We start from the raw sequence: 14341 nt of genomic DNA on the forward strand, positions 1-14341 counted from the left end.
AGCTAATCAATGAAAAAAACTCAATACCTCTTGTCGGCAAGTTTTGCTGTATTTTGACAGGACCAGGTTTAGCCATAATCTTCTTACAAACTGGCCACCTGTGGCCTTAACCCTGTCTGCAGTGTCCGCAATGTAAACTGATTCTGTAGACTGAGAAGCTTATAGCCGGGTCTTTCACCTTCTTGACAAGGCCATGTGTTTGTCAAGAACTTTAACTATAACTTTCAAGTGCAAGCAGTTCTTTTCAAAAAGAAGTGGTTTAGTTTCTCTCACAAGTATCAGTGAAGCCTTGAAAAGTTACTTTACATGTAATTACACAGCTTGCACTCCTGTGGGGAAAATGCCAATACATAGACTTTGGTATTATGGCGTAGTTATCTTCAGCTTTTTTGTGTAACATTTGAAAACTTAATTCTCTAAATGAGGGGCAGTCTTTTATCAGTTTTATCTCTGTAAATGATTAACTGAACACAACTTTCGAAGAAACCGATAGGATTAAAGTCACGGAAAGAGTCCATATCAACTTGTTCCCCTTGACACAAGATCTCTATGTAAATGCACAGGTAAAATGAATGGTAACAAAATTTAAAAGTACTTGATCCAGACGCTTAGTCATGTTTACTGACCTATGATTTCAACATTCACAGCATATTTGCAAATGCATACAAAAAGTACGGAAACTTCAAAATGTGAGCTTCTAATAAAACTGAAAAGAGTATTTTCAACTTATGACATGAAAGATATTGAGACGTAAAATTGAAATTTTCCACTTCCTTATTCTAACTTATGATATTACTATAAAAGTGTTAATCTTGGTGAGTCGATGTTGTTTGGCCTACAAATTTAAACATGCAATTATTTGCAAGACTCAGAGAGCAGACCATGTTTTCACAAGATGTAAGGATAAAAATACTGCTAGCTTTGCAAAAGAATGTTAATCAAATCCAGATTTTCTCAAAATACAGTTACATAATTAAAAACAAATACCAAAACACATTCCATTGACACAAATATGCATGTGTGAAAAAATAAACTTTGATATGGTAATTTCAAGGCATTTTATACACGTTCAGACAAATTTCTGTACACAAAGGCAAAACTTTGCTTATATGGTCCCCCGCTACAAACGATTAATAAAAGTGGCATTCCTCCTCAATTCCTATTGTTCTTGCATAATTGTAGTTGTTAACATCGACTGTTAAAGTGAAATTAAGTCCTTTGTTCTCCCTTAAAAGTTGTGCTCAGTTTGTCAATTTGCTCAGAGATAAAAACTGATAAAAACCGTGCATGTCTCATACTGCTAAAAACATGAGTTACAAGACCTCTCTAACATAACATAGGCAGTACAAGTGAGATTATACACATCACACACATGGAAACTCCACAAAAACTTTTCACAACTCATCTTTCAGAATTTTAGGACTTAGAATTTTAAAGCGTTCCACTCCACTCTCAAATTATTACACCTTGAAATATCAAAAGTTAACAATGTCACAACTACAGAAGCTTTTTTCAAAGTTTGCAACCGGCTATGTCTGCCTTGGTTACCCAGTAGGGAACTGACAGGATATCTGCAATACATACAGGAACTCATTCCCTTCTTGTGTTGTACAAAGGTCACAAGTTGAACTACGCACACAAGCTGTCTGCATTCTGTTGGTGTGTGGCTGTTTCTAATCAAATTACATCCTCAGGGAATAAGGTCATTGAGACCCTCCTTGCAACTGGCGAGTCGTCTTGACTTTCTCCAAAGTTTTTACAAGGAAATGTAAAACAGAAACGTAACGTCCAGGTGCTAATTTCCAATCTCATCATCCTAAAATGATACATCCCCACAGCTGCTAATGGTAATTTTAAAATTTTTGTATCTTTACTCTATTATGTATCATCAGATTTGCAAGCCTATATTCACAAACCTGTCTTAACCTTGATTAATGTAATGTACAGTTTACATAAATTTCTCAATGAAGTACATGAACAAACCAAATGTGAAAACTAACATACTGCCTCATGATCTTCTTAAATGTACTGATGATTTTCTTCAAAAAAACAAATAGAAGTACATGATAAAAACACTTTCTTTTAGTGAAGAAAACTTATCTTATTGGCGGTGCCTCTGTCAAAAACATTTTCCTCACCTGATAAGCCAGCCATGCCGTTGTTCATGTGAGAATGTTGTCACGCCCTTTAAAGACTGTTTTCAGATTGTAATCCAAGGTCAAATTTACCTGTCCAAGCAGGTACCTCTGAGACGTATGTACACCGTACACAAGAATTCAATCAAATTCATCCTTGGAAAATATTTTGTTAGATTGTAAAGCTAGCATAATAGGGCAGAATAAACAAGTGGCAAGGTTGGCCAACACAGAGGAAAATACGAAATAAAAGTTAGCAGAAGCTTAGGCAATCATATTAATTACTAAGTCATCAACAGTGTTACTGATCCATTTTCACATAACTCATTAGTAGTAATATAATATTTTGTGTTGCTGTGTTCAAATGTCTCGTGTTATAATGCACATATATCAAAGTTGTTTTTGCTTGTATTAAAGTTTTGTGTCGACACTGGTGGTAAATGATGTGTTCCTGGACATTTTCTGAAGGAGAGATATCCATTTTGCACAAATGTGACAAATATATATTAATTCTTGCTTTCTGCATTCATGTCTTTCTTAAACCGTTTCATCAACAGTACCCTGTAATTCATGTCTGGTTACCATGCTTGAAATCAACTGAGTAATTCACTGATGTTTGGTTCTTGGAAGGTGGTGCTTTTGTTAATAAACACGTCTCTCGGTGTCTCCTCTTTTGAATTCGCTCAACAACTGAATGGCTGCTGAATTATTTCAGGATTACAAGTCAAAAAGTCAGAGTAACTCAGTTACAAAACGCATTTAAATATTCTGTGCACGGTCTACAGAAAAACAGCTGACAGGGACTATTGATGCCAGTTCAAACACACATATATATAGTTCACACCTGAGTATTGTCCATCTACATACATTCTGCAGACACAGTAAAACCATTCAGGCACAATGACCAAGTCAACTGGAACAGTTGGGCATCAGAATAGTTCGTTTACTCAACATCAGAAGTGGTGACCCAAATCAGTACAATCCATGGGCCCTGAGACAGTTTTCTATACAACTTGACTTTTAGATCCCAATGCAAATTTGTTTGGCGCCCTCTACCAATGTGATGAAAAAATCCTACATGAACATTTTTTTCAATGTTCACTAGGGTTCTCCACATCTTTGGAAAAACCAAGGTACAACTAATTGACAAAACACTACATGATTTGCACATAACTTTGTTATGAAAATTTATTCTTCAGTATAGTGAGTCATATATTAAAAGATTTGCTCCAAAAACTCTTAGCCATCCTTCAAATCCCATCATGAAGAACACTCTGTTTACTCAACAGTAGATATTCAGTATGAGATTTGGAATGAACTATAAGAACTGTTACATATATATTACACGTGTTGGCTTTGGAAAAAGCAGACCCACTATTGACGATGAATATGGAAGTAAAAGATAATTTACATTTGGTAAAATGTGCCTCAGGTACAGATATTAGGACTCTCAAACTTTTACACTACATTTTTGGTCTACCACTTGTTAAGACTCATTTTGAAGTTCATAGAGTAAATAAAGTTTTCACCGGCTTATTTTTGCGAAAATAGAAAATTTAATGTTTTCCCATTGAGTTAACACAGGAATGGCCACCATTTTGAATTTCAAGTTTCAGTAAATATTTATTTGTCTAGTATCAACATTTGCGACGTGACCCCATTATTTTTTCATTTTGAAGGAGAATGGTTCAAAGTTTGCTTGAGTGAACTGAGCAAAAGTTTAAGTCAAGTTTTGGAATACACATTAAATTTCAAAAGTTTATTACCTCTAAAAGTTTTCATTGATTTTCCAACAGTAAAGGAGAAAAATAAAGTAAATAATGTCATGACCCTGTAAAAAGTTGTTTGAATTTACAGTATCACTGTTAATCTTGTTCCTACTCATAATCCAGTGGTATGTTCCCATTTTTAAAATGACAATAAACTCATATGTTTATTGACTCTGAAAGGCAATTTATTCAACTACTACACTAGAGTGCTGTTTGAGGACAGTTCCTACACATAATATAATTAATGACTTCTTGAAATTTAAAACTTAAAATATTTTAAAACCTCATTATTTCAAGAATTTTAAGGAATTCCACATAATATATGCACCAAAATGCTACATAAGTTTGTTTTTTATTAGATCTTTTGGTGATATCAAATAAATTAACCCCTACACAAAGCAGTGGAAAGCACGTATGTGCACCAATATGACCTATGTTACTGAGGAAAATACAGAAGTTCCTTGTACACGCAGTACTTTGTAGAAATATAAACTGTGGCTTACCAGTATTCAACGTTCTGCCAACTTGACCTGCTGGGGGCATTCCAACCGGATTTCTGTGTTCGTTATAAAATCCCAACATTAACTCCCAAGTTCACTTTGCTACTGTTACCTGATAAACTCAACCTGTTGGTTTCAGAATACTACCGTAGTAAACTAAATGTGGTTTGCGCAATCGGAGGTCTCCACAGGAAGTCGTGTCCTAATTTTCAATGAAATACGCTAGCGTAGTAGCGGTGGCTATTGTTGGTGTTGGTAGGAGTGGCCCGGATGTGAGTCAGTATGTACGGGTACGTGCCTAAACCATTTGCCAACCCAGGGATTTGACGGTGTCCTTATGATCAGGTCGATCGCAAGCTCGCTCGGTGACGTGGGACTGCGGTCGAAATATATAAACAAAACGCTATTTCGTGTATTAACACTGACATTTAATGGATCAGTAGGGGGCAAACCATGGTGACTTTGCTGAAAGAAAGGAATTTGTTGTATATTTTGGCTGTCACGAGCATACTAAGTGCGTGTGGTACTTCATGACCCACGATTTGTGGGTGCATCGGGGGAGTGAATGTTTTGGTTTGACCACAGTCAACAGCAAAGTGGGTAGAACATGAAGCTGGTGAAGGTATATCTCAATGCTATCCTCATGGACTTCTGTACTTTGGAGGTCATGACTGTCAGAAAACCGCCATATCTTCGTATCTGAACAAATACAAACAGTGTAACGGCACGCATTGCACGTAACTTCTAACGTTTTGCCACACAACCTGTACCCGAATCAAATGCGCGTAGGTGTCGACGAAAGATCCCCGCCAACCATGGAGGCAGCAGAACGACATTCGTCCCACTACCTCCATCCTTTGAAGTCACCGTTTACCACCATGCAACTCATGCGTTGAAGCGTGAATAAAAGTGCACAACATATTGCAACTTTCCCCCTCAGTGACCATGCATGTACTGTTGCATTGACACGAATTACTAGTTCAAACATAATGACCAACTTGAGCTTCGAAGTTGAGCCTGCAGTTCTGGGGAGGTCATCAAAATATTGAATTGTAATTTTCTACTTTTAACCGCCAACTATCTGTCTTCATGTATTTTTAAACTTCGTCCTTCAAAAACACTATTTCTTCTTTCGTAAGTACATAAGGATGTACTCTTCCTAGGCTTACCTGTTTGGCTGTGTTGTTATGAAGTTCGCATCACTTCACAGCCAGTGAGTCGCCCATCGAAAATTTCTGTCGTTGACGAATTTGGGTGCTACAAAATGATCGTCACACTACCAGTCCCGCATTCGTGAACATATTTTTCTTCCGACATGAGCAATATTTTTCGGATTTATGAATCAGTAGGGGGCAAACTGTGTGTTTGTATGCATTCTCATGATTTTATTGGTGACTAATATAATTCAAATATTATCAAATTATTATATTTAGTTGCGTTGATCATTCGCAACCTACTGCGTGAAGATGGACTGGAAGACCGGCCGGGCCACAGGCGACCCATTAAGTAAGCTTATTACTGAGTTTTTCACACTGTTTTCTCTATCATTTTCTCTTCTTTCTTCATGCTCTGAATGATCGGAATAAATAAAATAAATGGTTTATATAACCTAACCTAGCCTCTGTGACTCTTTATTTATTTTACACTCCATTACAAGGACGTATATCTCTCACATATCTCTCGTATATCTCATACACACATGCTGTAATTAATTAGTCAACACAACTAATTATGCTAATCCGTGGACTTATCAGAGATTTTACGGGTTTGTAAACATCGCGAAAGATAGGAATGGGTACTAAGGGGCGACGTCAAAAGTTCAATGTAGGATAAAAAACTTAATTCCCTTAGTTTCCCCCCAAACCCCCCCCCCACCCCCCTAGAAACCTAATTGACTTATATTGAACCTGTTGCCAGGCTCTTTCTATATAAAGCAAAGCTAAGGATCAGTCAATTTAGAGGTGAAATAAAGTAATGCATCGCTAAAGCCCCACTAGCTGTACTCTTGAATTTGTTGACCTCAAATTATCTACCTATTCTCTCCTCTCTGAAATCTATCCTGTGAAGAGATGTGAGCTTTTACTGCATTAGGAAACCATTCCTTTCAGAAACATTTGACATGTTAATTAAAATTTTAACAGTCATTTTGATTTCCTGACATTTTAAAAAAATTGGTAATAATACAAAGGAATCAGAACACACAGTGTCACGGCTGAAAACATTCAACCTTATGCATTACACAGTATCGTTATTTTGCGGGTCGACGGGTCAAATTGCGGGTCAAAGTGCGGGTCGATTTGCTGGTCGCCCGAAAACGATAGAAATGAGACTTATCTTCGTGTACAATTGTTTCTTGAAATAAAATGAACCATGAAAAACACCTAGTTCCTTAAAGGTCATATTTCCTTTCGTGGATACCAAGAAAATACAACATCTTTGCCGATAATTTCACTTCCGGGTTTCACCTGTTGATCGAGAATGCAGGTCTGAGTGCGCCACCAACGACCTCATGCATGAGAGGAGCAAGACTTTTATTTTATTACTCAGGTCGCATGTCGCGACCGGATTTCCATACAGTACAGTACATTACCCACAATTTCTCTTGATTTGCATGCTTGAATGTTTCCTGTGCCAAGCCTGTTTTCTCTTCAACACATTTGTAATATTTTAAACTGCAAATTATCAGTTTATTATTATTTGATAAAAGTGTACAGATGACATGCAACATTTCTGTTTGAATTACATCAGAACTCAAATTACAGAGGTGCTGAAAATACTCAGATTTTCGATGCAAAATAATCACTTACTGAGGTGGCCTACACCTGTTAACAGTCTAGAGTGAAAATGTTCTTTAAAGACAAGAATGATATCACTTTTCAGGAAAGACAGGTGCAACTGGTTTCCCTATTTTTATTGAGATATTAGATAAGGCATTTGAAAATGTCAGAAATTATACAAAAATTTAATGCAGGGCAGCAACAAGCACTTGCAACCTCGAGTACGTCAAAGCAACCTGAAAACCCGTAAGAAAATAATGGCTGACTGTGACCCACAACTTGTAAACTGCTCAGAAAGTTGTAGCCCGCAGCGACCCGCAACCTAAATATTGGCCAGAAAGGAGTGACCCGCACTTGCCCGCAGCAACCCACACTGGCCCGCAACCTAAAAACTGTCAAGAAAGGAGTGGCCCGCACTAGCCCGCACTGGCCCGCAGTGACCCGCAGCCCGCACGACCCGCACAATAGTTACACTCTGCATTACATTGGACTACTCTGTGCAGTTTAAATGAAGATTTCAGTGCAGGTATGCATAGTATCAAGGGTTTTAGCTTTTCTGCATGGGGCTGTGATTTAATGTTTGGGCAAACATTTAATCGCAGTGTAATCTTTATCTGGTTCAAAATTGCATATATAGCCCCGGCAGGTAGTTAATAATAAGTGTGTACACAGACCTAAATGACTACATTGTCACCAACTTATTTTAGTTTGAAAGTAAAATCATAAAAATAATGCTAAAAGATACAGTTAGTGGGGCTTAAGATTGGGAACACACTTTGAGTTTCATCCAATGTAAGTAACATACTAGCAACAAACTTGAAGTTTATCAATGAATGAACAAGAACAACAACAATAAAGTCCAGGTTTCTCCTTCCAGAGGCATAAAAACTATCTCAACTGTCCTGGTGGTTGTAACAACTCAGTTCACACTGCTCCATTCAGGCGGACTACACGTGCACCAGAAATTCAGAGTGCAACCATAGACAGTAGAGAAACTACCGTCTATGGTGCAACAGAAGCCAACAGCCTGCATTGTTTACACTAACTAGGCCAGGTGCAGCTCTGCACCGTGTTAAAACAACTCCCTCCGCTGGCTTCAACACGAAAGTGTGCATTTCTGCTCTATTTTTTCAAAATATTCATTCCCCTGGCAATTTTTACCTTAAATCGATTTGTAGGATAGAAACTTTTTTAGGTCAAAACCCCCCACCCCCAAACTAAAAGAATTAAGGTTTTTATCCTTCATTGAACTTTTGACGTTGCCCCTAAATCACTATATATCTTCCGATGTTGACCAACCTCTGATAAGTCCACGGATTAGCATAATTTTATTTACTCCGATCATTCAGAGCATGAAGAAAGGAGAGAAAATGATAGAGAAAATAGTGTGAAAATCTCAGTAATATTTTATGGGTTGCCGTGGCCGGGCTGGAGGAATCGTGATTGAAATCTTTTTTTTCAGACCCCCCCCCCTCAATACCCTCAAAAATGTTCAAGTCCCCCGTCTATATGATCAAAATTTTTCAAGTTCCCCCTTCCCCCCCCCCCCCAATTATCATCGTATAGCTGCTTTTTATTAGGAATGCACGCAGAGTAAAAATAAACATGTGTTGCGTAGTTCTGCTCGCGACGTTCAACTGTTCAACAGAGAAGGCAACGGCAACCCACCTCCGAGCTCAGACACTATCTCGGGCCTGTGGCAGTCTAATTGATCAAACATATTAGGAGTTACATTTGCATAAAAATCTACATAAACCAGCATTGTTAAGAATAAAAGGGCAAAAAAAAGAAAAGCGCGTCGCCGCATCACTTTTGATGAATGTCAAGGACGTACGAACCAGAAACTTTTTTTTTGGGGGGGGGGGACTTATAGGCCTGTTTCCATTTGGTACTAGGTGTGTAATTATTCACATCAAATGACCAGAAAATTCACGTCATGGGCAGAATCTTGAAAAATGCTTTTTCTTGTCTGGTTAATGAAAAACAATATCCCTAAACTAAAATATGCATGGCTACCAGCCATTGTCACCGGGCTACCAACTTTAATAAGACCAGATAAGAACTGAAAATGCTCACGTCATTATATATTGAAGTTATGTGTAAATTTGAACCTTTGCCACATGTTTGCAACTTCATTGAAATTATTATGATCAACATAATGAACAATAATCACCGCCGATTAATTCTAAAAGGTCATGAAGTATACAAATATGTAATTAGCTGAAATAAAAATATTAGGCCTAATGTTATTTGACTGCTCTTATTGTATCACCACTTTATCAAGTGTAGGCCTAATTACCGTTGGCCAAGTCCTTCAAGCCATATGCCGAGGTGTGAAAGCTCATTAGTTATGCAAATTATAAATTAGCTGACATGAAAATGTGAAATGACTTTCTATATTGTTTTAATGGTATAATCATCAATGTACATAGCACGTTTTGCCAACTTTGATCAAGTAGGCCTAAATCCCGGTAGGTATATCTCCCTAATAAGCAAAGTTCATTAAATGTGTAAATTAGGAATTGGCTTAAGTAAAATGCTTAATGATTGTCAACAATATTGTATCATGGTATCTGCAATATGTGTAGCAAATTTTGTCAACTTTGGTCAAGTCAATTCAGATATATATCTCTAATTAGGAAAGATCATTAAATATGCAAATTAGGAATTGGCTGAAGAGAAAATGCTTAATGACTTTCAATAATATTGTATTATAGTGTCTTTAATGTACATAGCAAGTTTCATCAATTTTGATCGAGTCAATTCAGATAAATATCCCTAATTATGAAAATTCATTTAATATTCAAATTAGGTTTTGGCAGAAGGAAAAATGCTTAATGACTTTCAATAATGTTATATCACAGTATCTTTGATGTATATAGCAAGTTTCAACAACTACAATCAAGTTAATTCAGATATATATCCCTAATTGGGAAAGTTCATTAAATATGCAAATTCGGAATTGGCTGAAGTAAAAATGCTTAATGACTTTCAAAAATGTTGTATTATAGTGGCTTCAATACATGTAGCAAGTTTCATCAACTTTGGTCCAGTCATTTCAAATATATATCCCTAATTAACATGGAAATTAGGAATTGGCTGAAGTTAAAACGCTTAATGACTTTCAATAATGTTAAATCACAGTATCTTTAATATACATACCAAGTTTGGTTAATTTTGATCAAGTCAAATCAGACATATATCCCTAGTTAGGAAAGGTCATTAAATATGCATATTAGCATTTATCTTTCATGTCACCCCTTAATGGTTCCCACTGCTGATATGTCTTGGTGTGATCAACATTTGTAGCAAATCTCATCAAATTGTGTGTGGTCGTTTTTAATGTATATCCGTTTTTTCTAAAATCATTAATTATGCAAATGAGCAAAAAGTATGCAGGCCACACCCACCAAAAACTAATCGGTTCTTGCCATTTGCTAACTGAATATATGTACATGATTTGATTCTGATCTGATGAGCCGTTTTTGAGATATCGGACCAACAGACAGACAGACAGACATAAAAGACGGACAGACAGACAGACAGACATCGCTGCGACATATGCTCACTTGTGTAAACACGTGAGCAAAAAATGGTAGCCAAAGTGGACTACCAGGGGGAAAAGTTAATTTCGAGCCCTGACATGGGTGTACAAAAATAGATTCTGTTTTTGTACTTCCATGCTTTGACTGAGCCCATAATGACAATGGTTTACACCACAGTCCCTCCATCAAGAATTTCGTGTCATGTGCATGCTTTGTAGCCTTTGATCACACGTGTGTGATCATGTGATCGTGGCTCGACGGTCCTTTTCAAGGGCACACATCTTCCAAAAAAGAGATATGCCGTTCCGTTATTTTACGTTAATTACCAGCAACATGCGTTCCGCTATTTGTTTATCTATTCCATAATTTATTTCATATTTTTTCTTCTCATTTCATCATTAACGTGTTTGGGTACGGTCCAGTTCAGTCGTGATTATACTCAAATTATATTCTAGTAAATGCAAATTTCATTTATACTATTTTTGTAAACTTGGCGTTCCCTTCTATTTTCAAAAGGAACTGCATGCAGAACCCTGATGAATGAAATAGTTCCTGATCATGTTGTGTTAGAGCTTTCAAATGACTGAGAAGCGAAGCGTCAGTGCAAAATTGGTCAAGTGCCTTGACATGATGGATTAAACATCGATATCCATGACCATGACATTATTAAGCCATTTATGATTGTTGTGTATTTTGTTTCTAATTCACAGAAATCGTTGGGAACCACGTCAAATGTCTATTCTAGAAAGTAAATGTCCGATATGTAAACATTGTGCAAAGCTGCGCCTTCATAGTGATTTGACATTGATTTGCCTCCCTCTGTAAAGATTTCATTTTTGTGATTCGTTTCGACACCAGCAGTTTTTCTCTAAATCGGTTGCTCTAATTTTTTGTATTCCCTTCTTTGGATTTGATGGTGGCCATCTTCCCTCAAAGAGGAGAGGCCAGACTCGCTTATGAAACGAAAGGTTCAAAAATTGTATTGACTCCATTATCATTATTTATTATTAAAAATTGTTTAAAATGCACTACACATACGTCTCAGCACATTGTACATGACCGGATAAAATAATTTAAAAATACAACCACACTAGAAAATTAAAACAGAAAATTACACATAAAACTGAGTAAAAAGGTAGGTTTTCAAACTCTTGCAGAGACCAAACATAGTACTTCAGAGACTGTATCATGAAAAATATATTTGTACATAATTTTTACAATAGGCAACAATTTTCAAGATAAAATGCAGCAGGTTTTTGATCCTTTTTTGAATCATATAAAATCATGACAATGATGTGATGAGTTACTATTATTAATAATAATTTTGAAATGCATAGTAGATTCCTGTATTTAAAAATTGTACTTGTATTGTTTTTGAATTGTGTGTGTGTTTGAGAGAGAGAGAGAGAGAGAGAGAGAGGGGGGGGGGGCAAACGTCCGTGGAGTTGCAGTGTAGTATACATTCTCTGTATGTACTTGTATACTGCACGGCAACTCCACGGACCTGTGGGAGGCAATGAGTTTCTCTAGCCAAGCGTATGTATTGTTGCTCTTGTCATCGATCGCCGTCTAATAGCCAAATACTGACATAATTATCACCAAATCACCAAAAAATTGAAAAATAATGATGAGATAAGTTTAAATAAAGATTGCAAGATAATTTTGGCGGTGTTCTCACCCCATAATAATGTACCCTCTTCCATTTTATGGTGCTTGATTGTTGATATAAATTTATTTGATTAGACTACGGTGGTTACAGATGGATAGTGTACAAGAATTGTGTGTGTAATATGTATATGTAGGCCTACTTGTACACAAGACCAGGGCAGAGAGCAACACATAGAAAACTAGGAGACTTAACAGCTATCATGGATTTTTGAATTCTGACATATATCAAATATTAGAGAAAAAAGATGGGTTACCGTGCTTGATCTTATACTAATCTACGACGAAAAGTCATAGTTTTGTCAAATCACTTAAAATCAATATATGGATTCAAGTTCATGCAGTGAATGAAATTTTCACAGCTCGTCGTACAATAACACATTAATTTGCTTTGAACAGCAAAGACTCTTATTTAAATGAAAAAAATGAAATGACTAAATGGAATCATTTATTTTTTACCAAATTTGCCATTATTACAACCAAAATTTCTGAGATTAAAACATTTATTTGATGGAATACTTTAACCTCCCGTATTGTCAATTTTGTGAAACATAATTAGCATCTTAGTTGTATGTATCTTGTACTTTTTGAAAAAAAAATTTCGGTAGGTCACTTTGCTCAGTTTTTTCATAATTTGGCAAAATGTAGCCAGGAATTCATAATTTGCATATTGTCTTATGGTTGTCATTTTGTGGGCTCTTCAGCTGGTGCCATCGACCTGGCCAGAGTTGGATAAACCCAAGTCGGCTTAGACTGATAAATCCAAAAAGTCCACTGATGCATTTAAAAAATGAATCAATTTAAGAACTTGCCCTAGGTATATGGTTCTACAAGCTGCCGATAAGAAGTATAGTGTCGAACATCATCATAACTACACAGTACATGTTTATTTTTACTCTGCGGGCATTCCCAATAACTATGCGGCTATATGATAATTTGGGAGGGGACTTGAATTTTGATCATATAGACGGGGGAGGCTTGAAAATTTTTGAGGGTATTGAGGGGGGCAATCTGAAAAAAAAAATATTTCAATAGCGATTCCTCCAGCTCCCTCCCGCCATTCACCATTTTTTTGAACGCAGCGTTACCGCGTGGGAACCAAGTTCTGGTTTTCAAAAATGTGAAAGGTACTTTTCCTTTCTCTAGACATTGTGTGAAAATTAAATGACATCCCTTGGGTAAAGTTAGGCTGTATTGAATTTTGTAGCATGTGTGTACAGTGAGGCTGTATTGAATTTTGCAGCGCATAATTTGTCCTTTTCTGCAAATATTATCAAATACAACAACAACATCAATAACAAAAACAACAACAACTTTACTGAGTCCAAATATATTTTTATTTTTCTTCATTTTTAATGTTTAATCATAATCATCATCGGAGCCTGAGGCACCTATGTCTATCTTTCATTCACGCGTCATGTTTCTGTATAACGATAGTACCACTTTGCACTGTCTGTGTCCAGCAAACTATACAAGTCTAGTCATAATCGTATATATCTTTGTGACATTCGCTACTTGCCGTACGTATATCATCAAGATGCCATGCAATCGACATTTAATATTTCAAAAAAGCATAGGTGATTTTTTTATCTTTTTTTTATTTTTTTATTTTTATTTTTTTTATTTCCCCCCTCCCCCTCCCGCCGAGGAAGTAAGTTTGGACCGTGTGTAATGTTTTCATATGGCTGGGTATCCCCAAATAGAGATTTGACCCCGAAATCTACATTTTGAAAAGAAATGATTTTCACAATAAAGGGCGAGAAATTAGTCGATTGACCCGTAGATCCAGTGGCGTGATTGGCCGGAGTATGTTTTGAATACTAATTTATGTAGATTTTTTATGCAAATAGTCAACTCCTTCAGACTGTCCGGTCCTCTGGTCTTGACTGCGTGAATACGCCGTACGATACTGTTTCAATACGACGAGACCATAGTTACGTGTGGTTCGAG

The 14341-nt window shown here is 36.6% G+C and overlaps 1 protein-coding gene across 9 annotated transcripts in view; it reads right to left on the reverse strand.

Moving 5' to 3' along the window:
- Positions 1-14341, reverse strand: part of LOC139152471 (breast cancer anti-estrogen resistance protein 3 homolog) — a 105335-nt gene that overhangs the window by 78521 nt on the left and 12473 nt on the right. The window contains exon 1 of one of the 9 annotated variants that reach the window (XM_070725616.1): positions 5574-5659. The exons of 1 other annotated variant lie outside the window; for it this stretch is intronic. Coding sequence is in view for 6 of the 8 variants with exons in the window: in XM_070725611.1 (XP_070581712.1) it covers positions 4408-4486 (79 nt within the window). In the remaining 2 variants the exon portion in view is untranslated. Of the gene's footprint in view, positions 1-27; positions 135-2979; positions 3137-4407; positions 4627-5573; positions 5660-14341 lie in introns of those variants that run through there. 7 more of the 9 variants (XM_070725618.1, XM_070725611.1, XM_070725607.1 and 4 more) reach the window with 7 other exon arrangements.

The sequence above is a fragment of the Ptychodera flava genome, chromosome 16 (genome assembly GCF_041260155.1).
Source record: "Ptychodera flava strain L36383 chromosome 16, AS_Pfla_20210202, whole genome shotgun sequence".
NCBI classification, from domain to species: Eukaryota; Metazoa; Hemichordata; class Enteropneusta; family Ptychoderidae; genus Ptychodera; species Ptychodera flava.